We start from the raw sequence: 24,944 nt of genomic DNA, 5'->3' as shown, positions 1-24,944 counted from the left end.
TAATTTTTACGTTTAATGGGTCTACAATGTAAGTTTTAGCAACTTTAACATTGGGTAAGAAAATTGTATTGCAGAGCTCGGAACACTGCCACGGCTGCCTATGCTTTCAAAAACAGTAAACGGAAAAGTATTAAATTCAATCTAAATGCCTCGGCCAACGAAGAGAAGGGTTAAGGCTTTCCAACGTGAATATGTGAAAACAATACGATCAACGAAGGAAAATATTAAGGAATTATCAACATCGAGTTACTATGCGGAAGAACTTGTTAATACCAAAAGTGCCCCAATTCGCATGTGTTATAAATTTGCTCATGTTACGCTCGCGTATAATCAGAATTTTACTTCATATGCAAATGCATCTTCTATATATATTTATATTTGCAATTGTTCATCGGAACATATCGTTCATACATTTTACTTTAGTATTGAATTGTTATTTGTTTTTTTTTCAAATGTATTCAAAGACTCGTGTCAATGAAGCGCCACACAGTCTGATAAGTGAATTGATCTATTCACGTGTGCTTTGCTCTTCTCTCACAAACACTATTACCCCATTTTTACACGAGGGTTTACCTATACTACTACAATGGCTAGCTTCCACCTTCACCTTAATGTAAAGAGGAGAAAACTTTTTACTTGGTATGGCTCAACCAACTGTTTCATCAGTGTTCAATGAAATAATTACACTTTGGAAAGAAGCTTAGGCGAAAAATGGGTCGAATCCGATACAACATCGTTTTATGAAACATAGCAATATTTCTATGACAAATTACGCGGTGTATTGGTGGTACTCATCTACCCATTCTAAGGCTTACGGAAAATAAACAAATGTACTGCAAATGTGTTGCTTATTGTATTTAGTGCCGAAATAAAAGTATTGTATTTATATTCACATACTTGTACAAATAGACGTCAAAACCAAAGGAAATGCAATTGAAATTTTCTTTGATGTAAGGTTTAGTATTAAAATCAACATTTCACTATCATTTTCATATACAACGATCAACGATTTCTTGTCGAGACATTTGTTCTCGTTTCGAGTTAAAAAAAATGCTCGAACACAATGTTACGTATTGTCAAACTTTGCTCGAAACTTTCCTGATGCCTTATTCATTTCGCTTGTTTCGAGCTCGCTTCGAAGTTCATAATGGCAAAAGTGATCGAAACGAACGAAAATCACTCGTTTCGAAATGCGAAATGCCACCACTGATTTATCACCCTTAATAGAAGACGTCAAATATAGAAAAGAAACGTGTATGTTTAATTTTTTTTTTGTGGAACGAAGTTTTCGAATCTGCTAGTAACAATTTCAAAGCAAAAACAACTTATTTAACCATTGACAACCATGTATACATATATTTCTCATAAAATACGTCACTAAACAAAAAATAGTATCAAAGTGCTCTTAGTGTTACAATCTCACACATACAAAGATCAATTTTATTGTATAATTGATCCGATTGCAACCGTCAACTAACACTCGCTTACCATCCTTTGCTGCCGAACGTTTCTCTCGGATTTATTCCGCATATTACCCTTAATGTGTTTACCAACCAATCTGTCGGTTAAGCCAACACCTCCGGGGCCACCCATCCGCCAAAGGCGCGCTCCAATTCGCAAGCCACGGCGAGGCACAATCTGTCCTGGTTCAAATTACCCACCACTTGCAATCCAATTGGCAGTCCCTCGTGGCCCAAACCCAGCGGTATCGCAGTCGACGGTAGCCCCAGAACGTTAATGATGCCGGTGTAACCGAAATTAAGGGCACGAACGATGGGTTCGGTGTGATATGGCGCAACCGTTGGATGGGTGGGATAGATAAACACTCCGTTTTCGCCGAGCATTATCTTCATTTCGCTGAGCAACTCATCCCGCTGCTGGACCATGTAGTGATACTTTTCAGATCCGTACTGAATGCCAGCTTTTTCGGTGACGGCCGTCATGATTCCCACGAAGGTATGCTTCGATTGCCCGATACCCCACTTGAGTAGTTCCACCCACGGGTTGATCTTTCCCTCCAGATTCACCAGCTGGGCATCGAAGCCAATCTCGTTTTCGTGCTTCATGTTTCCGAACCAAATGGGGGCAGATTTTCTGAACTTGTCCAGGTACACCTTGCGAACCTCCGCCTTCACGGTGGTTCGGAAGTGAGCCATAACCTTCTCCATAGCATCGCGAATGTCCAAATCCACTGGGGAAACCAAACTGCCGCCGCCGTCGTTCAGTTGGTAGAAGAATTTGACCTGTTTCAGATCCACCGGCTCGTCCAGGCGTAGCTTCTTGGCGTTGTCCTCGGCGATAATACGCAGCATGGGTTTCAGGTCAGTGGCGTAGCGGCACATCGGTCCAATGGCTGAAAATTATGAAATTCATTACGATGAAACTCCAAATATGTACTTTTTTCCCATCAACTCACACAAAAACATCTCCTGCTGCTCGCTGATCGGCTCCGGATACTGTCCATCATTCGAGACGATATGGGGCGAGGGTTTGTGGCCAAATATTCCATTGAAGAACGCCGGGATGCGGATCGATCCGCCGATATCCGAGCCCAAACCAAACGCAGAAGCGGCAGCCGCTTGGATGGCTCCTTCGCCCCCGCTGGAACCACCCACGATGCGATTGGTGTCGTATGGATTCCTCGAACGGCCGTGGATTGTGTTGACGCTCTCCCACCTGAGTGGAATGATTTCATGTTATTCGGTTAACCCCAGCGATAAGGGAAATATGTACGATTAGATTCTGGGTCGATTTTTTCGGGGATATGAGGATTCGAATGTGTATTTATAAAATCAATAAAAACGATTACATTGGCTTCTTGTCGCCAACCAAATTAGAGCTAAGCTGCGATATGTTGCGGCTTGACGATTACAACGAACGCTTGACCTTGTGGTTTGATCATTTTGTTTATGAGTGAGGATCATTGGCTCCATCAATATTCACTTCATATATTTATTTATATTGAACTTTACGCGTTAGGCATTGGAACGAACCAGTTGCCCCCGGAAGCGTTTGATTTTGTATCTAAAACCGAGCTCCATTGGAAAGTAAACAACTTCGTGATGTAAACAATTGTATCGTTCAAAATTACTCAAAAAGCATGCTACTTTCGAACCAAACTGTTCGGTAGTAAAGTGTTTCTAAACAACGCCTCTCTACTCACCACATGCAGCACTCGGAAACGTTTGTCAGTGCAAACGGAATGGCTCCGGCTCTTCGCATGAGTTCCATCGCACGTGCATCTTTCTCTCCGCGTATCGTTCGCCGCTTCCAGATTCCGGCCGTGTGGAGAAGGTCTGCATGTTGTGAAACACAACAATAAAACAATATTATGAATCGTTCGTTGGCTGATTTCCTCTTCTGTGTGCTAAGCACTTACCTTTAACTTTAATACAGTCTTTGGTCGAGATGGGAACACCCAGGAATGGTTTTTCGGTGGCTAGCTGCTCCTCGGTTAGGGTTCCCGAGGCGATCAGCTCATCGGCAAGTCTGGCATCCTTCAGGGCGGCTTCGTAGCGCTCATCGACGACGCTGTTCAGCAGTGGGTTGACTTCCTTGCAGCGCTCGATGAAGGTCTCCATCACCTCAACGCTGGTGAGCTGTAAAAATATTTTTTCATGAGAGCGTTTATTGACGAAGTACTGTGAGGTACTGATTGAAATAGTAAACAAACAAAAATGGGTGCTTTGTGCATTGCCCATCACAAATCAATCTTTCCTTAACAATTTACATTTCTCCCTGCTAACGATTTTCCTACTTACAACGGTTCCAATCTAACTCTTTTGCTTTTTATATTTTTGCATAATTCCTAGAAATATTACTGGAAGTAAACCCCATCCATTCGCTTCACAATTTTGCAATTTTGATAAAGTCGACAAAAATTTTTGTTAGAAAAACTTTTTCCTTGTAAAAGTGCATCTTCCGATGTATGGACGACTTGTTGGAAATTGTAAGAGCTATTTATATATTATTTTTTTGAAGATTTTTAATTTTTATTCCCAATATTCCCAATAAATTGATTATTTATTCCCAAAAAATACACTCTCCTCATTTGTTTGTATTTCATTCTGGGGCAAACATAAAAAATGTTTGTTGGCGGAAGCTGAAAGAACAAATTTCACTCTATCTAGTATGTGATTTTCAAAACTATGTTATTTTTTATGTTTGAGTAAATTGAAATTGAAATCATGAGTTCTTGGATGAAAACCCAACAATAAGATTGAGCATGATTAAAATATCAACAAGTTCTGCATCGCAAAGTGTTGGTCTTGATAAGCTCTAAAAGTCGTACGAAGAAAATTTTGATGTAATAGGAGTACCGGTAAGTTTCTTAGTTTTTTGACGTAGAACTACGTCTTTCAGGAAGGGTGCGAAATCGGAAAACAGGTCACGTTTTTTTGAAATAAAGTTAACGTTAATAACTATTTTCACTGTGAACGAATTCTCATGATTTGCATACTCCAAGATTTGTTTGATATGCTATACATTACAATTGGCTAATCTCTAAACGGTTTAAATTCATGAAAACTGGAAGAACTTCCTTTTTTCCCATACATTTGTTCTGCCGATTTGTGTACTAACCCTACCCGTATTTCGAATGCTTACAACTCGAACATTTCTTAACAGATCGGAAAGATGTTTGCATCAATTGATAGGTAATATTTCTACGCGTCTATAACAATTGGTAAGATATTATTTTTCATGAGATGAACAATTGAATAAGTGTAAAATGTTAGGCGTCATTTAAACGCCCTAACTGTCAAGTTTTGATTGGCCCGTTTTACGGTTTCCCCAACACGGACTTCAAAATCAATGTGCCTGGGGGAATCCGCTTTGTCAAAACATGCAAGTCGGGGGTATTTTTTTCCACTGAGCTGTGTTTCCGAACACGGACTTTAAAATTAATGTGCCTGCGGGAATCCGCAAATACATGCAAGTCGGGGGTATTTTTTGGTGTTGAGTACTTTTGTACTAGCTTGTCGCTGTGCATACCGGAATATATTTCCTTAAAACGTTCTTTCAAACTGAGAAGCCTGGGAAAATCGTCATTTCAGATACTAGAGGTGAATGAACTTTCGGAGTTCGAGAACTAAGTAAACATGAGATGTGCAATAATTTCAGAGGGAAATGTAAAATGATCGTTTGACAATTCTTCCGTTCACATATTTTGGTAGTCCTAGGCATCATATCAAACGTAAAAGGACGTTCATCAAATTTATTTGTAACGAGGAACATAATCTATTATATAAATTTCAATGTATCCTAAAATAATATTCGAAGTGATAGACAAGTGGATTGCATTATATAATTGCGTAGTTCTACGTCGAAAATATGCGGTCGTGTCCTAGATACAACCCCTTACCATTTTTTTTCCTGAATACTCTGGGATATGATAAGAACAGCAGGTAAAGGCAAGCTGCAATGTTGGTAATTTAAGCAACACGATTTACCGATATCACGATCATTCGCATAAAGATGGTGGAATGACTAATACCAACGGTATGAGTAAATGATGAGTATGTGGAATAATTCCATTTCGAATCCGAGGAGTTATAATGCTAAGAACCAATATTATTTTAATTTTACTACTGATCTGGTTGTTTCATTATTTTCACTTTAAGATTCAAATGCAGAAATTTAGGTTATTACAACAATAAAAACACAATTGCTTCTCTTTGTTCATCGCAGTGCAGTGTACAGAAAATAGTAATTTTATGAGCAGTGTTTCAATGGTTTCTTATATTCATCTTTTAGGGAACAATAAGTAATTAGACACCATCGTGACAGGCATGTTTGGAATCTACAAAGAATGTGATTCAAATGTAGATTTAGCTTATAGCACATAATACTGATAATTGTTGATTTTCGAACGATGTATGAAAGTTGTATGAAGCTACGTCTGTTATGCGGACAAACATAATTTTTCGGAAACGTTTTTTCAAAATTTCTCAAATGTTTTCGAACAAAAACTGTTTGAACTACAAAGTTTAGAGCCTCTTAAAAACAAAGAATCAATCAACTGTTCGTTTGCATGTTGAGCAAACATATTACATTGCGTAGAATGCAAAACGGCAAAAAAGTCGGTTTTGTTCATTTTGTCGCATACGTCTCCCATACAAACATGGGCAGTATATCAAATTACACGAGAATAGGATGGATAAAAGGAATGAAATTTAGAATCCCATATGGGAGTAGCTCAGATTATACTGATCGTGAGGTGGATAAATTCGTATTCTCTATGAGTTAAAGATTCGAAATATTTCGAACGACTTGATGAAATACCATTCTGTATTCCGTTCGATTTGCTTTTGCATTTCGTTCGATTTGTTTCTCTTCGAACTTTAAATGGGCAAAACGTTCGAAATAGGAAACGCGAAATCATAACTCGAACGAAATGGAAATCCGTCGGGATACAGAATAGGGCTGATTATTCAACAAAATTGTAGAAATGGTTCTTACAAAATAATTCTAACCTTGACTTATACTAAACACTTCTCACTATTCAAACGAGTAAGACAGAGCTAAGAAAAAGAATATACGAGATGTTAATTATTATACATAATAGTCATGTTTTATCTCTAGAGTAATTTATAGAAAGAGAATATAAAATGACATTTCCACATGTTCAACAACTACATTATTTACGAGCAACCAAGCATTCCTCCTCGTTTTTCAACCAGAGTTTGATTCAGCAAACTAACGCACCAAACAAGTGAACCATGGGATGAGCCCGAATAGTTGGCATTGAAATACCGAATCATCGAGACATAATCGAAATGTTGTCCTTCTAAAAAATACGCCTAATTAAATGGAATATTATCTCATACACTGTATTTCACCTACATAAGGTTCAAACGTCCGAAATTATGCAACCGATATAACGTTTAAACGCCCGGAACTATGCAACTGACATGTCTCTTATAAACGGGAATGAACTCTTTCACTTCACGGAGTTTATTTTTACACGCAACTGTCCGTGACAATGATGATAGACACAAAAAGATCAAGTGAAGTGTAAGTGACGTGAAAGCGTACGTGGCTGTGATGTTCATGATCAAGCCCATGATAACATACAAGTACATGGTAAATTGTGGATTTGGGTGTATATTTGAAAAGTCGCATTTTCTCTAAAGCTAAAGTAGCCATTGTTCTTAGAATCTTCATGCATCTATACATGTGCTAACAAGTTGTTTATTTTATGTCTGTTGACCCATAAATTCAGGTAATGAATATGAAATAGAACTGTGTTATTGAAAATTGAAGATTGTTCCGATATAGAATCAGATACAACAAATTCTGAACCACCATCTGAAAATGAAGCGGATTATATTCAAAGTGAAACATCTGACACCGAAGATAGCGATGAATAGTCGAGCACTAATGATGGACATGAAAGTGTCTTCAATAATGGTGATTCTAATTCGTTCAGACTCTTATGATACTGATGGTGTGGTCAAAAATTGACGAAGGTGAAATTCCTGGAAGGCTACGAACTACTTTCAAGGGTATGAAAGGGTCGTCAGGCTGCGCAAAAACGAACATTATGTTAGATAATCTTATCAGAGCATTCTTGTTGATAATAGATAAAAATATTATCAAACATATTAAAAAATGCACAGAAGAAGAAGAAAGCTGTCGAATTTTGAAGAACTATTGGACAACAGTAATACCGGGAATACGTGCATAGATTGGGGTTTTATATGCTCGTGGAACTTACAAGGCAAAACAAAAAATAAAACTGGTTTATTTATACTCACAAAAGTAATCCCATTTTTTTAGGAAAATTATGGACATAGAACCTACACCAACAAACAAAGAAAATTGCCTTGTTTTCGGAATTATAGGACATGTTCATTGAAAATAGTCAGGCTTGTTATCAACCAAAATATAACAGTTGATTACAATTATTTCCGTCAGAAGTCATATGCAGGTTTACAAAGTATATGTCTAATCAACGAAAAGCGTTCCTGTGCCAATTAGCAGAAACGCTTTCCGCCGAATACAGAGCTGCAAGACAGAATAATTGCAACCCATTCTAATAAACGCAAAATTTGTGAAATCCAACATTGCTACAACAATAAAACTAATAATATATATGAAAGATATCAAAAGTATGTTTGCGAAAGATGTACACGTAACAAGATTTCCACTTTCCTTTGTAATTCTATTCCTTGTTTTTAAGAGGCTTTAAACTTTGCAGTTCATTCACCTCTAAAATCCTTTGTAAAAAAATGTACAAACAATAATGTTTAATTTCATTCCCAAGTGATTTTTTACTTATCTTTACTTAGAACTTATCTTATATCTGTAAATAATATAAAACAATATAGAAAAATTATTTAAAACGAATTTCTTTACACAATATTTATTCTTTTGCAATGTAATCGTTTTGACTGCTTTTGGGCAATATAGGTATATACAAAATTTCAGTCTTTCTAGTGTTAATCGAAGTCTTGCCCGATAGAGATAACCTAGCTCAGCAGATGTTGATCAGGAAGGCCCGAAGAGAAAAACAGCGGCTTTGGTGGCTGGATGTAAATCCGAAGATGATTAACCAAACACATAAATCAAATGCTCACCAATAAACAAGAGGGCCGACTAAAGACAGAATCGTAAGCGTTAGATTGAAAGCTGCGCAACTCGGAGCACACCGCGACATTATGAATCAACCCTCTTCACTTTTAAGTAAACTGTTAGTATACCGATACAGATTTCGAAACTTCGCTCAAACTGCAGTCAAATCTACCGTCCGAAGTCGACGTCATTTCCTTCACTGTACACAGATAATCTCCAGAAACGTACATTTCCCTTCAATCATTATGATAACCCCATGCAATGCTCGCGCCGGCCGTTTAATGCTGCAATACTTATACTCATCTCGCTTCACGTCCGTCCCTATTTGTTTACTGCTTTCTCCCTCATTTCTAGCGAACGCCTGTTCCCACCAAGTACTAATAAAAATGTCTTCCTCGACACAGATTACCATAATGAGGACTGTGTAATAAGCGTATATCTGTTAGTATTCTAAGAAGATATATTTTTTATATATTTTGAGAATTTTTGTGATGTTTCAACAATGTAAATAAATGCATGAAGAGCAATGATGAGCACGTTGTTCTATGACTCAATTGAAAGTCAGTCAATTACGAAAAATGTCACTCCCTAACTACTAACACTGCCACCTGCCCAGCTGCTTATCATACAGCCCTCGTAAATACTGTGAAACCATCTGTAATCAATTAATGAGGCAGTTCCATTCCGATCATACTTTAGATACCGCAACAATTGCAATTAACACTGTATATACTGAAGCTCTCAATCGGTAACAGGGGAGCTAGATAGAGTGATTAGCTGCGTCAGTGCTAATCACGCAAATTATAGTGGGACTTTCTGGTTTAATTATCGTTTAGTGTGGCTATTTTTTTCGTCGGAAGGAATTTATCTACTCTGCGGCACAATCCCGGCCACATAATTGAGCGCAGTTCTGTTGCAAATGACGTCTCTTCCGCAACATTAGAATTATTTTAAAGACGTAGAATAGAACGGAAAACCACACAGGATCACTTTACTAGCTGCATCGCACTTAAATAAGCTGTTAACGCTATGGCCCTTTTTTGCTGTTTATCGCTATGAGTGAATATGAGCAAACAGTGCTGTTTACGTACGTCCTCTGTGAATTACTCGTTCATTTTTTCCGCAGCGGATTGCACAATCAAGCTTTTTTGCAGTCACCCAGACTGCATAGAGTTTGCCCCGAACCCTGTGACTTACCTTTCTGGTTCGAATTTTCAACGCCAGCGACGAGGCGGACTCCATCAGGATCAAGTTCCGGATCGGGGGCATCTTCTTTCCCTTCTCGCCGTAGATCGTTCTGAGCAGCCATCGCACTAGCAGTACCACAAACTTGTGACCAACATTGATGATGGTTTTGAGCAGGGATCGCTGCTTTCGCTTATCCACAAAACTCTGTTTGTTTTGACCCGTTTCTGATGCTGTTGCTGCTGGCGAATCCATTCTGTTCCGAGTGCTAGCGGTGCGCGCATTCAAACCTCTCAATGTGGACTTTGCTTTGTGCTTCAGTCGTTCCAGTATGCGCATCGGCTTCGATGGTGGGCGCTCGAGCGCGGGGGTTTCAAAGGGGTTCCGACCGCGCTGCTGGTCGAATTGTGACTACCAACACTTAGCTGTCCCGTCCCGGTGGTGATAGGATTGTGTTACTTCCTATCTTTCTTGCGTGCTCACTCGCTCTCTCGGTTCCTTGTGCTCGTGCCGGCGAACAATTACTGCGCGTTCATATGGAAGAAAAGAAACATAGCAAAATGGAAAGATAAATATGTAATTCAAACAGAGTTTGCTGTTCTTTAATCCAGAGCTATTTTTTGCACACTGTTGTCGCAAAATTGTCTGATCGTGCAAACGGTGGACATTGACCCTCTCGCGAATCGTAGTTATTATTGTCAGCTTTTATCGGACCCATGTCCTATGTCTCTGATTCAATATCGAGTCGTCAATTGCAATGTGTTTGCAATGATGAAGTAATCATCGATATAGACGGTTAAAACCGCACTGATATGGTTAAGTAGCTAATACACACCTGCACGCCATACGAAAGCATGAAAGTGAGTTATAACGATTCATACCTTATTTTGTTCGTATGATAATGTAGGACTGCTGCATTTGTGTAGTGTACGTTGTCGAGTAAAAAAACGCCAGTCATTGATTAGAGTTACTCATTTGTAAAGCAAAGTTTTCTGATAAAACGATTTATCATCTATGCTACCGATCAGATTAGATTACATGTTAGAAACTTGATCATAATCAAAGAATTTACACATTTCCGGGTTTCATGGCCTCGACATTGAACTGATTTCAAGTAACGAAAAAAATCGTCACTGAATAAAAATGTTCTAAAATTGAAATAATTTCCTTCATCCAGAGATGCCGGCCGGATGTAAAGAACTACCTTTATTTCGAAGAAGTTTGTCGTGCTGTGAAGACATTTGATTTTGTGATTTTTTTTTTTTTTTTGAAGACTTTCGAAAGAATGTTCTAAGGCATCGGAAGCAGTAACTTTTTCGGTGAAATAATGTTCGTTTGCAGACTATCACAATCAAGTCATATTGGTTCTACTGCTGAATTTATCATTGAAGGTTTTTTTTTATCCCATTTATTTATTTATTAGGCTCATTAGCATTTAGCTGTAACAGAGCCGGGTTTAATCGTGTACATGTACATATGTTTATGTTTCTATAAATTGTAAATTACCAGTAGTTAGTAGTAGCCATTTAGGCGTTAAGTTTTCTGTTCCATTACATTATGGTAAATTACACAGTAGTAGCCATTTCGGCGTAAGGGTATTCTTTCTGTTCTTCCATTGTTCAGCAGACCGGACAGCGGAGACAGTTGATATTGATCATTGTTGGGTTATTTATAGAACAGCAGCCCGATGTTTCTTGCAGAGCAGAGCAGTTGTATGGATGAATCGATCTTTGTTCCACCGTGGATCGATTTCCATCACTGATGATGGTTGCGTGGCCGTAGTTATTCTATAACAACACATAGATGGTCAATTGAGGGCCCTGAGTTTGAACTCACGATCGATCGCTTGGTAAGCGAACGCGTAAGGAATTGAGTCATTGGGAATTTTGAAGATTATTAATATTTCATTTCGTTTCATTTTTGCGATGCGCTGTAATGCCGATCTCAATAAGTCCTCGCATGATAATCGCTGCCATCCTCCTAGTATTGATATAATTTTTCGCTGCACAATTGACCATGTTTGCCGCAGCCCGGAAGACACTCGCTTAAGATGTTCGTCATCCCGTCATATACAGAAGACATTCGCTAACTAGACTATCTTCAACTGGACTTAATCTATAACAGGGCGTACGTTATCCTGGGTTGCCATAATAAAATATGTGTTTTTGGTCTCAAAAAATCTTTTTATCTGAGTTTTTTTCTCAGAAAATCTCTATCGAAATCTGTATTAACCCTTTGCGGTCGTTTGTCTGCTATTCAGTGACCACAGCAAAGAAGTATACTAAAATTTTTATTTATACAACAATGTATCAGTTCACACTTTTCTAAACGAATTTTTAAAGTATTGTGAACTTATTCACGAACCAATACGGTGCTACTATGAATAATTACTATCGGTACTCAATATAAACAAAAGTTGTCATCTATGCTTGAGAAAAGAATTAATGGAAAAACTCCATGCATTGCGGCACTGTGTAGATGTAAAGATCATTGTTCTGTATGTTTAAACAGATAAATAAAAGTCGAAAGAAACTTGTTATTTTTATGATACATGCGAAAGATATCATAGCAAATATTTTTTAACCTAAACATAAAAACATTGTTTTGTAAATACTTATCAGAAGCTTACAAAAAATAAAGGAATTTTGTTCATTCTTCATAATCTCACAATTTTATACATCACTGCTTTTTCAAATAAAAATAATTGCGACCAGTACAATACACATGTAGAAATTTAATACGACCACAAAGGGTTAAATTTATAAGTTCAATTTTGAAGCATAATCTTAGCTTTAGTATCATTGATTGGAATAGTTATTATTAATAGCTGACCCGGCAAACTTCGTCCCGCCCAAAATTTGGTTTTTGTTATCAATACCTTCAAACATTCATGTTTTCTTACTAAGCGCAAGTTCATGAGTCCAATCTCAGAACTGTTCATTGATTGATCTTCTAATCGACCCCGTTGAATTTACCTGTTACTAAAAAATTCTTAGTAGTTCTACCAAAACTTATCATTATAATATCAGATTATTTTCAGACACAATTCTCGTTCAATATTTTTCAACCACTTGCAAATGACACGTTTCTCCGTTACATGGAATAAATGTTTGATACAGAAAATATCACAGAATAAAGACAGACCCATCTCCTCTTCTCCCCTTAGAGAGAGAGGGGGGAGTGTCTATTCACCATAGAAACGTTTCATGAACCCTAAAACCTCCATATGCCTAGTTTGGTTTCATTTGCTTGGTTAATTCTCGAGTAATGTAGAAATTTGTTTCATTTGTATGGCAGCCCCCCCCCTAACAGAGGGGGGAGCAGTATCTAACCACCGTGGAAACATTTATTGCACCCTATAACTTTCACATGCCGAACTTGGTTTCGTTTGCTTCATTAATTCTCGAGTAATGCATGCCCCCCTAAGAGAGAGGGGGAGCAGTATCTAACCACCGTGGAAACATTTATTGCACCCTATAACTTTCACATGCCAAACTTGGTTTCATTTGCTTCATTAATTCTCGAGTAATGCAGAAATTTGTGTTTCATTTGTATGGCAGCCCCCCTAAGAGAGAGGGGGAGCAGTATCTAACCACCGTGGAAACATTTATTGCACCCTATAACTTTCACATGCCAAAGTTGGTTCTATATGCTTGATTGATTCTCGAGTAAAGCAGAAATTTGTGTTTCATTTATATGGCAGCCCCCCCTTAGAGAGGGGGGAGGAGTCTCAAACTATCACGAAAAACTTCCCCGGCCCCAAAAACCCCTACGTACCAATTTTCATGTCGATCGGTTCAGTAGTTTCCGAGTCCATAAGAATCAGACAGAGATCCATTTATATATATATATATATATATATATATATATATATATATATATATATATATATATATATATATATATATATATATATATATATATATATATATATATATATATATATATATATATATATATATAGATTTGACGTTCTTGATGGTATCCACGTAAAAATTCACTGTGCTTTGTAATATTATTGAGATCGAGCCATAACTAATATTGGGTCGTTATTTAGAAAAATCTGTAAATCTGTATGAAAACCAAAAAAAACTGTAATCTGTATCTACAGCTTCTTGGTTTCAAAAAGTTTGAAAAATTTGTAAAAATATAGATTATTCTGTAGATATGGTAACCCTGACGTTAACTGGGCTGCAAAGCATTTATTTATCAATAATAGATGTCATCTGTAATTTGAAGTATTGCTTTTGCTGTTTTGCAGTCCAGTTAGCGAGTAAAATTCGATTATTGTATTGATTTTCTGGCCATTTGATGAAATCTTGCATGAAATTTGAGTGATGCATGAAATCTTGCATCTGATTATTTGGAATTGCTAATTTGTTTGATAGCTTAAGGCATTGAAGACACACACACACATACACGCGCGCAACTCTTTTCGTTTGGTGGTCATCGAGTCAGCATCGTGTGGACGCCTAAGTGTTAACACATAATAAATCATAGTCCATAAACTATGCTTCCTTTTTACCAATTTCTCAAAAGAAATGATATCTCAGATTGATTCCTTCCCTCCTCATCAAACCAAACTACCCCACTCGCTCCATCCTAATCCTGTCCAATTAATCTAGTGTTTGATTTAGTCATTATTAAATTGGTAGTCTTAAGTATATAGAAAATAAGTTATATTTATGAAAAATGAAATTTTACTCTGTTAATGTTAGATAACAAGTAATTTTTTTTATCCCATTTATTTATTTAAGGCTCATTAGAATTTCAGCTGAAACAGAGCCGAATTTTAATCGTGTATATGTCACATGGTTATCATATCTATAATTAGCACATTACACAGTTGCCGTTCGCCAGTATTCCTTCTATACCATTACATATGGTACATTCACACAGTAGCCATTTAGGCGTAAGAGTATTCTGTCTGTTCTTCCATTATCCAGTTGGACCACTGGACAGCGGAGACAGTTGATATGATCATTGTTGAGTTATTTATAGAACAGCAGCCCGATGTGTCTTGCAGAGCAGAGCAGTTGTATGGATGAATCGATCTTATTTCGACCGTGGATCGATCTCCATCGCTGATGATTGTTGCGTGGACGAAGCTATTCTGTAACAACACAAAGATGGTCAATGAGGGTCCTTGTGAGTTTTGAACTCACGATCGATCGCATACTAAGCGAACGCGCAACCAATGTGGCTACGGAGACCCCCAATAAGTAATTGAGTCTGATTAATAAACGTTTTTGGATAAAAAAATAGTCCATAAAAGTCATTCATACATAATAACAAGGTTTGATTACTGAAATACTTGTTTTTTTTTCAAAATTTATATTTATAGCAGCACTCAGAATTAACCACTGGTAAATTGAAAAAATTATAAATTTTCAGCATTTGCTGGTGACAACCATGAAAATTTCTTGTTGCCCCTCTAACCTTGAGTAAACCGCGAGTAATCGGTCGAATCATAAATTTAAGTTGAAATTTTGTACAAACAAATCTTGAATTAGCGCTCCGCAAAGCTTATGCGATTGAGACTTACAAATAAATGAATTGGAAATATAGAATAGAAAACCTTTTTTTTTAAAGTTTATTTTTACAGGCTCTGTTACATAAGTTTTTATTTATTTTGGCTTAACGTTTTTACAACATGGCCTGAATCACAATTTTTTCTCCAATTTAGTCCGTTTTCGTCGCCTGGGTCTGTGTTGATTAGTCCGGTTCAAATCTTCTTGTGTATCGTTCGTTCGTTGCTTGGTGTTTTTTTAGTGGTGTGGCTCGCAAGGCCTGCGACCAACCCCACTATTTCGCAGGAGGACCACCGTGATAATGCTGCTTTACGTCTCGAGTACCACCAGGACTGGGTGAAGACGCTTATAGCGGCGTCAATTCGCTTAGAGGAGCGCTGTTTTCGGATTTTTGTGGCTTTTCTTGGGGACTGACAATGCCCAATGCTCATATCCTACCACACCCTAGACAGTTCCCCTTTACCAGTGCAAGCCAGAAAAACGATCTATGACGATAGAATTTCTGACCCGAATGGGAATCGAACCCGAAGCCCCCATCTTGGCAGGTGCAACGCTTACCACTAGGCCATGCGGACCACCTGTTACATAAGTTTAAAGGAGCCAAACTCCTCACTGTATTGTTACAAGTATATATAAACATTTTTCTCTAATGTCAATGATGTAGAAAACCGATTACTCGCGGTCTACTCTATTTTAGAAGGGTGACATATTTTCTTCAGTAAAAGGAAGGGATATAAGAACAATGTTCACACTCACATTCATCACACTCAATTCTTAAGCCTATCTTATATCTAATATGTATTTACATTCCATCTTATTTTATTGTTATTAAGAAGCGATTTGATTCCTCGCGAAGGAAAAGGAAAAGGAGAATATAAGGATATAAGAACAATCAAACACGAAGATCGATAACAATAATAAGATCCGAATATTCGATATCCGGCCAAATCCTGTCCGTCTCATCACTATTAGAAATACTGTAAGGCTAACTAAGAATAATCATTGAATCCACAAATATATTGCTGACCAAAATTACGCCTTCCATCGATTTGTTTTTTTTTTGAAATTTTAAGAAAATAAATGACTACTAATGGGAGATTATTTTCTTCGTTTGTTTTATCAATTTCCACGGTTAGGCCGAGGACGTAATGAACAAGATGCGATGATACATAGCAAGAACAGAAACATGCATCTGCTTTCGCTTGCTGGCCCGGCTAATGTTTGCCATTGTGATATGATTTTTGCAGTGCATGTTTTGCACGTGATGCCTATTTGCTTTGTTCTGTTCTACCGGTTCTAAACAGTGATCAACCGTGCCGGCGGGACTGTAGACATTGTTTAGTGTTGTTGGGTTGCTGTGTTACTTAGATATCATCAATACTTGTAAATAAATTTGATCTTGACTGAGCGGCAATTTGAACATATCGTTCTACCTCCTACTTTACTTGCCTTGAATTGGACAAAAGTGAAGCTCATCGCGTACCATGGCATACTGATCGCTTTGATTGACGCGTTTTTGACGTTTCAATAATATAGCAATCCAGTTCATTGAATACAATCCAGCGCAAGGATACCAGATATAACATGTCCTTATTTTGCATACAATTGAATAATTATGATATATTTATTGGAGTAGATGTATAAAGTATACAACATACAATATAATATAAAATTAATGCCTATTATCGGTAAATGGAGAATAATTCATTTTACGCATCAACTCACATTATGAGCCAACGCCCGAATTTAGGCAAATAGATTGCTCGTTGCGTCAAGGGGGAAGCGAGTGGATAGTGCAATCGAAAGAAAACATACCCAATCAAATCGTCAAATTGTTAACTTTTTTTTACTGTATTCACTGTTCATGTTTCAAGCAAAAAAAAAATGTGGCTAAATTTCCTGTCTAATGATATATAACACAACATATGTCGCAATAACCATTTTGAGTAATATGCGTTTGAAAACTCTTAATAAATCGTTACATTTTTCGTAGAGTGACCCCCCTATATAGAAATCAAAGACATAGTCCTCTGTCAAAAACAAATAAGAAATATAGTTTGGCATCTTAGGGTGGGTTTAGACTAGTGATATATTCATGTGAAGAAATATGATGAGATTTATAGAAATCGCATCAACTGTTTACACTAGCGTGAACTTCTATAATGAATATATTCATATTTTCGGTGAATTTATTCACCTGAAGTAGAACTGCATCCAACTTTAGTGATTTCTCACCAGTGAGAAATTCACAAGCGTTTACATATGCTGAATTTATTCAAGTTATATATACCTCGAATAAGTATATCATATTTATTCTCACCCGTTTACACCTATATTCTCGTGAATAAATCCATCTATAGCTATAGATCTCCCTAATGTAAACCCGCCATTAGAATTTCCGCTCAAATAGTCACACCTTAACACTCTTGGATGCAACAAAAAACAGACAGAAAAATAACAATGAAAAAGTCGTTCATAACTGCGCAATGATGTCTGTTCGTGGATGCAGACCAAAATGGCAATCGCTGAGCAATTCCATGCCTGGAAGAGCGATAATTTACTATACAGGCGTTGTCTACAGACGACAGTAAGTCGGTTGTTCATTTCTGGACTGTACAAAACTTATGCAATCGTATATGTGTATACTCCGGCATATTTATTGTTTCCATTGCATGATTCGCAAAAGTAACTGGCTCTGAAATGCGAGGCAATGACAGAGCGAAACTACATACAGATCGAAAAGCTTTATGAGCTCCTATTTAGTGGCCAAAATATTGTTGCTAGAAGTTGAGTGTTATTTCTTGATGCTGGCTATATAATTGAACAATTGAACATCTCGTTATTTTAGCTTCTGTGGAAACAGTCCCACACTGCGTAATAAACATTGATGGAAAGTATTCGATTTCAAATCATGTTTCAAAACGGTTATGGACGCAACAAGTTACGCAAAACCGGTTGTCTCCAATCGACGAAATAATCTTAGTGTATTTAAACTTTGCAGGTCATTCGCCTCTAATGTATTCTGTTGCGATCGCAACTTATCATATGTTCTCTTTCGTCTTCCACCCTCCTCCCAGTCTCGTCTTCACGAGTCCGATACGGTTCACTCCAAAAGTGCGACGACGAAGAATAGATTTTAGCATAATTCCACGTTGGCAAATTCGCGCATCATTACTCCTCCGCTTACTCATCGCGGTAGCGAATAGCTTCTGTAATCGATCCCACCAGGATCCCTTAAAGCACATCGCTGTAATCAACCTCGATTCTCGCATCATGCTCGTCTTCCACTAACCGATTAACCCATCGACAACAAATGAGACAATTACTATTTTTAGCGCCGTATTATCACACAATGTACTGTCGGAAGCGATTGAACCGAAGTAAATTCACGCACCTGTCTGCAACCGCTCGATCCTCTGAAGCTCACGTAACTGACCACCGTTACCAATTCCGCGAACAATTACGCCTACAGTCCGTCCGAAAACATATGCCGGATTGAGACCGCAGCAAAACTACGCGTGAAAATTGCTCACCCACAATTGAAAGCAATGAAATGCGTCCACTGCCGGATAGACAATGGTATCGAAAAGTAAACACTGCCCATTTTCAGTACATTTTTGATGGTGTGTGAGTGAGTGCGCCGTGAGTGGAAGTGACAAATCAGATGCTGATAACTTGCAACACTGCTCAGATGTTGCAAGAAACAAGATGAAAAAAGTTGCAATGCTGCTCTTTTAGTGTTGCAACAAATGAGTTCTTGTTTCAGGATGGTATTAAACAAACAATTTGAAGGATTGTTTTTCAGTATAATTATCGATCGAGCTGTTCGAAAAATCGAACAGAACTTTGATTGTTTCATTCGTCTTTTGAAAGCAACCATATGGTCAATTGTTTGCACTAAATCATAGCTTAATTTATTTGCTACCACTTACCATCAGTTTCATTTCATTTCATATAACATTATTGAGGTTTGAAGCAAATATGTGCGGAATGTGTTTCAATATCCAAACTTTATAACCTACAAAAATATGTGAACTTTTCTACAATATTACGAATCATTTTTCCTGCAGAAAAAAAATGCAGGTTTTGGCTAATGTTCGATTTTTTGAACAGTCATTTTACGGATGATGAAAGATTCGAAAAATGGGAATCCTCTTTACTAGACGATCAATCGAGAACTCAAAACTCAGGGGCCTTGACCACCTTTGTGTTGTTGTAGATGTAGAATAACTACGTCCACTCGACAATCATCAGTAATGGAAATCGATTCACGGTCGGAGTAATGGCCACTCTCTATCCATACAAGCCCTGCTTACGACAAGAAACATCGGACTGTTGTGCTATTAATAACACAAAAATGACCATATCAACTGTCTCCGCTGTCCGTTCTCACCTAAAGCTAAAAATCAAAATAACACCAATTACTTCAGCCAACAAATTATTTTTTACTGCTTTGCCGCTAATCGATTAAGCAAAGTTGCAGATTTTTGGTCAACTACGTTTAACAGGAAGTTATACGGTGTAAAACGAAGATCTGAAGATTGAATATGTTGTAAAATTATGAAAAAAAATCGAACGCTCATACCTTGAGCCGACCAGAACGAGCCGTTTTTTGTTAGTAGTAGTGATGTGCTAATATCATTTGATAAATGAATTAATCGATTTATAACTTAAAAAATCGATTATTACTCGAATGATTGATTAGCAATTAATAATCGAAGCGTAACGATAACTCTCCCCGATTAATTTAATCAAAAATCCAGAGCTGAACTCGTATGTCCATCATAATTTATTATGAAATATCATTGTGGAATGGTCAAATGGAGTGAAACGCAACGTTATCGTTTTTTTACTCTGCTTAAACTTCATATAATACATATGATGGATTCCGATGATGCAATACACAATATATACAAGAAATACAATGAATAATTATTAAAAAAAGATCCATTTTTTTGCAAGTGTAGTATTTTTTCAATGAAGACTCAATTTGATTTGTCGATCATCTAAATATGTCCTGTAGTTCAAAAGTTATATATTTTTGACAAAAGCCATTCTTGGATAAAAAATAGCTAAAGAAATTATAAACTTACTACTTTTCGCGTGACTAGTTTTCACCTTCTAACACACTAGTGAAAGAAATACATTATTGGACGAAAACGGTGACATAAACATGTCCAGGAGGCACTTGAATCTTGACCTAATGGATGGCGTTGCTTTAGAAAGCACTAAGCGATATTCCGCGGAACAATATCTTCATATCTTCAGCTGAATTTGAATCTGTTGAGGAAACAAATAAGTAACACGCCGTATCAAAGTTGTAATTCCTTGAACTCACTCGATGTTTTTAACTGCAACAGAATAGACTTCAATGTTATGTCGCTGTATTTCGCGCTGTCAACCATTTACGAAAAGGTTTGCCTCTCGAGATCGACAACCCCGTTTCAAGAATGGTTTTCATTGACTTCCGTTCAAGGTGTCACATAGAGAAGTCTATCAAGAGTACATCACTTGGATCCAGAATGGGATAAAGGAAACCCCGAAATTATTTTGCAAGTTCGTGGATAGCAGACCGAGGTGATAAACTATGGAAACCGATCTTTGACTAGTGGACAGGATACCGTCGAACTCTTTGTGGAATATTTCAAGAGGGTTTATCGGAACGACCATTGGAACGCATCATGAAGTGAAACAAGTTCTGTCGAATCAAGATTCGGGCAAGTCAGTAGGACTAGATAGGGGAGTCTATCTGTGAAAGTCGAACACATCAGGAAATGCTTCTACAGCAGAGTTATTAATCACAGAGGATGTTGATTAAGAGAATCGACCAATGTAGATTGGTCCTTTTCAAAAGTGAAACTCTGAAATGCGAATAATTTCTCTTTCCGTTGCATTCTGTCGGAATTGTTCAATTTCGGAAGATTCGTCGAGAACAATGGACTAATCGTAAACTCGAACATACTCCCCATAATAACTTACACCAGCAGACATTGCCAATCACTTTTGACCTTAGGCTGAGATGTTCGGACTGTTCGAATGTTCGGAGAATATTCGTAATTAGACGTGACGATAGAACAATTCCTCATATTCAATTGCCACATAGTCAAAGAACTATGTAACTATTTCTAATTGGTGTAATGGTGTAATGAATCATAATGTTACTTGAACATACTGAAGGAAAATATGAAGCAAAGTGTCAACAAAATGAGATTGAACCGATTATTCAAATTTCACCTAGACAATGATCCGAAGTATAAAGCACATAAAGTTCGTACATGGTTACATTACTATTGTTCAAAAGTTATTGATATTTTTCCACAATCTCTCGACATCAATCCCAGTAAAAAACGGTAGAGGATATCTGTGTAGGAAATTTAGAAACCGTCAAATTTTCCAAAAATAATAAATTTTAGAAACCACTTGATGAATAAATGGATGAATAATCCTCCCGAGTACACGAAAAAACTCGTAGAAAACGGCTAAAGTCAGCTATTACGGACCCAGCTTGGATAGCAGGACTAAAATAAATTTAAATAATAAATATCACATTTGTAGAACAACGCGCATTTGAAAAACAATAAAATGTCAGCAGTAGGAAACCACATGTTTCGTTTCCTTTTCTTCAATTGTTGTATATAGCTTCCAAGATAAGCGAGCCATAGATAGCGCATTAGACGAAGGAATAGAAGTAAATAATAGGAGTACCGTTTTTTTTTCAAAAATTAATGCTTTATTCTGCAAAAATGGTTACAGATTTAATATTCACTGTTGCTCATCGCTAGTCACAACTTTTTCCCATCTTTCTGGCAATTCCAGGATCCCTTTGCGGAAAAGTGCTGGTCAACCAGGCCATGTTGCATCGATCGAAAAAGGTAGCATTCGGACGGTACACCTAATAATTATAGCCGGCAATGTTTTGATAAAACCCAAGGCGAGAGTATGAACTACTCGAGAGGTGATATAAATTGTTTTGTTTAAGTCCCGCCCTTTATCGCGCATGGAATGAGCGCGAACGGCACAGAAGGGATAGGGCACAGACACAAAAATGTTTATTCAGGAACCTACGCGGGTGGCCTAGTGAAGGATAAAAATATAGAAAATATAGTAGATTCCTTTACTGGCATTCAGCAAAAAGCTAGGTCCTAAAATCTTCAATGAATTGAGCACCTTTAGCGATACAGAGGGATGGAAATCATGGGATGAATTTTATGTAGCAAATAGACAACCGATGCGGTTTCGGTTATCTGAGTAGGAAAGGGAGATCTTTTCTCTCCCTTTTAATATAAAGCTAGAGTAGGAATTCGCGTATATATAGTCCGAATTCCTACTCAATAAGTTAGTTCAAATTCTCAGTTTAATTCAGTTAGACAAACCAAAAGGTTCACGACAACAAGAAAATAAACAGTTCAATTTTGGAAGCAGGATGTATTTATTTATCAAAATGAAGTAAAACATCAGGATCAAGTCAGCCGAGTCCAACATCCACAACGCCAAAACTCCTAACTGGGAAGGAGCTCTAAAACACTGGTAAGAATAACAGAGCAAATCCCAAACCAAAAAACAGACTACTTACATCAATCGTTGGTCCGATACTGGAGCCAACGGATGCTGAAGGTGTGTGATACACAATGATAGAACGACCGATTTAACTATGTGTTCTCTCAAACATATGACACGTAGGGTGAACGCTTAGCTGTGACGTCATGACAGCGGCGTGAAAGACATCGACACCGCATAAACCTTTGCTTAGTAATCATTGGCCCTGGACTTCACTTTCATCATCAACGAGCACGAGGTAAGACGTTTCTCCGTTAAAATAGATACGCTGGGTGATTCCCAAAGAAAGATATATTTATGAAACACACATTGGCGATCCTGCCATGAGTTGCTTAATAAAGCAACATTTTAAATCCTGGAACCTGATAATTTATTGTCAAGGTTTCAATAAATAAAAAAAATTGTGAAAAGGGAATCACCCAGCTATTCGAAGAATTTAGTTTATGTCAATTCCTTTCAACGTAAAACTAAAAGTGTTGAAGCGGAACGGGATGTCCGCAGTGAAGGCGGAACGGGATGTCCGCAGTGATGTGACGGAACGGGATGTCCGCAGATTTGCATTGTGATGAAAATTCAAAAGGAGTGTCCTCAGTATTTTGGCGGAACGGGATGTTCGCAAATTGCTCGTAGTGCAAAAAACTCTGTGTTTGAGCGGAACGGGATGTCCGCAGAGTAAAATGACCAAAATTCAAACAGACTCAAATGTCGTTGCGACCATCCTTCTAGCGTTACAGAACGCCCATATTGGATCAATGTTCCGCAGTGTCTAAGAATACTTAGTCTAGATCTCACAGATTCATTTAGTCAAGAACTACCACATGATAAACTGTGCCAGTACAATTCCTTGCGACATGCTCCCGTATGTTAGTGGCAGTTATATTGCCTTTTCTTTGTGCGGTGTTCATCCCTAAATGTGAGACGATCAACGGAGAAGATATTGTATATTTGCCTTTACTTGAAATGTGCAAGATAACACTGAAACCATGTCGATTGTTGAATAACACGAGTTATTAAACCGAGTATCTAGAAAATATAACGAAACGTTGCATCCCTCCAAGTGTAAAAAAGTTTGGGAAGTGATGAAATTCAACGCAACATGATCTGTGGATTGCATTGCAAGGATCCACTGTACACCGATTACGAGCATCGTCAGATTCATTAACTCGTCGCCTGGGGAAAAGCAATTCAATATGTTCACCATTGCTATTTTCGTCGTTGATTGGCACAATGCGAACAAATATTCTGCGTTAACGATCTTTGGCTAGCACAGTTCACGCAACATTTTTCATCGTTGCAATGATTTGGTTCGCCACCTGCACCTACGTGTGGCACATGAACTTCAAGGCGACCAAAAAATCCATGATCGAATCACTAAGGAATAATCGTATATCCTTTCAATTGTGTGGTTCTTGCCTCTGGTTCTGAGAGAAGGAAATCACGTAGTTGAGACTTGTTTCGTGGATTATGCAAATCGTCCCATAAGAGGGTTTTTTCCAGATCCTTAGAGATCTTTAGATAAGCATGCAATATTATTGGCGAATACTTTTTGTGTACGAGTATTGTTGACGATAATTAAGTTGAAAATTTCCTGCGAAAATCTTTCGGATGGGAATCTGTTCCATGTTTACATTCTTGTTCCTCGAGGCAACAATTTTCTGTTTTTTGGGAAGGGGAATCGACAGCAGCATTTTTCGATATTGCTCCCAATGCAAGTACAACATTGCAAAGGTGGGTACCCGATGCAACATCAGTGTGTGGAAAATCAAGTTAGCATGAATAGAGGATTGTTTGGTCGCACGTTGAAGGTTATTTTCTGAAATATTGCGTATTTATCAATCAAGTTAGTTGTACAAACGAAAAGATTACTATTATCAGCGTGTACAATTCTGCGCTTTTTTTTGAGAAGAGGGAAGATGTGTGATACACAATGAAAGAACGACCAATTTAACTATGTGTTCTCTCAAACATATGACACGTAGGGTGAACGCTTAGTTGTGACGTCATGACAGCGGCGTGAAAGACATCGACACCGCATAAACCTTTGCTTAGTAATCATTGGCCCTGGACTTCACTTTCATCATCAACGAGCACGAGGTA

The 24,944-nt window shown here is 37.7% G+C and overlaps 2 protein-coding genes across 3 annotated transcripts in view; one reads left to right on the top strand and one right to left on the bottom strand.

Annotated features, from left to right (window-relative positions):
* LOC129771740 (cytochrome b5 reductase 4) overlaps positions 1 to 24,944 on the top strand; it is a 189,883-nt gene that overhangs the window by 18,751 nt on the left and 146,188 nt on the right. Inside the window, exon 2 of one of the 2 annotated variants that reach the window (XM_055775737.1) lies at positions 22,107 to 22,162. The exons of the other annotated variant lie outside the window; for it this stretch is intronic. The gene's annotated coding sequence lies outside the window, so the exon portion shown is untranslated. The remainder of the gene's footprint in view (positions 1 to 22,106; positions 22,163 to 24,944) is intronic. 2 annotated transcript variants of the gene reach the window in all.
* On the bottom strand, positions 1,326 to 18,868 carry LOC129771742 (fatty-acid amide hydrolase 2). The gene is made up of 6 exons (XM_055775739.1): positions 18,685 to 18,868; positions 9,772 to 10,283; positions 3,380 to 3,599; positions 3,164 to 3,296; positions 2,417 to 2,676; positions 1,326 to 2,353 (listed from the first exon to the last, which is right to left on the bottom strand). Exons 2-6 carry the CDS (start codon positions 10,096 to 10,098, stop codon positions 1,566 to 1,568), a joined length of 1,728 nt encoding a protein of 575 aa, XP_055631714.1. The 5' UTR covers positions 10,099 to 10,283; positions 18,685 to 18,868; the 3' UTR covers positions 1,326 to 1,565.

This window comes from Toxorhynchites rutilus, chromosome 2, assembly GCF_029784135.1.
Source record: "Toxorhynchites rutilus septentrionalis strain SRP chromosome 2, ASM2978413v1, whole genome shotgun sequence".
Taxonomy (NCBI): domain Eukaryota; kingdom Metazoa; phylum Arthropoda; class Insecta; order Diptera; family Culicidae; genus Toxorhynchites; species Toxorhynchites rutilus.
Note: the sequence above shows the minus strand (reverse complement) of the source record. Positions and strands in the feature narration are given on the sequence as shown.

Bases quoted from the DNA above. Each gene is read 5' to 3' on its own strand.
- LOC129771742 (XM_055775739.1), bottom strand. From the start codon at position 10,098: ATGCGCATACTGGAACGACTGAAGCACAAAGCAAAGTCCACATTGAGA. The intron at 3,297-3,379 runs GTAAGTGCTTAG...CACAACATGCAG, and splicing joins AGACTGTATTAAAGTTAAAG to ACCTTCTCCACACGGCCGGA. The intron at 2,354-2,416 runs GTGAGTTGATGG...CATAATTTTCAG, and splicing joins GCAGCAGGAGATGTTTTTGT to CCATTGGACCGATGTGCCGC.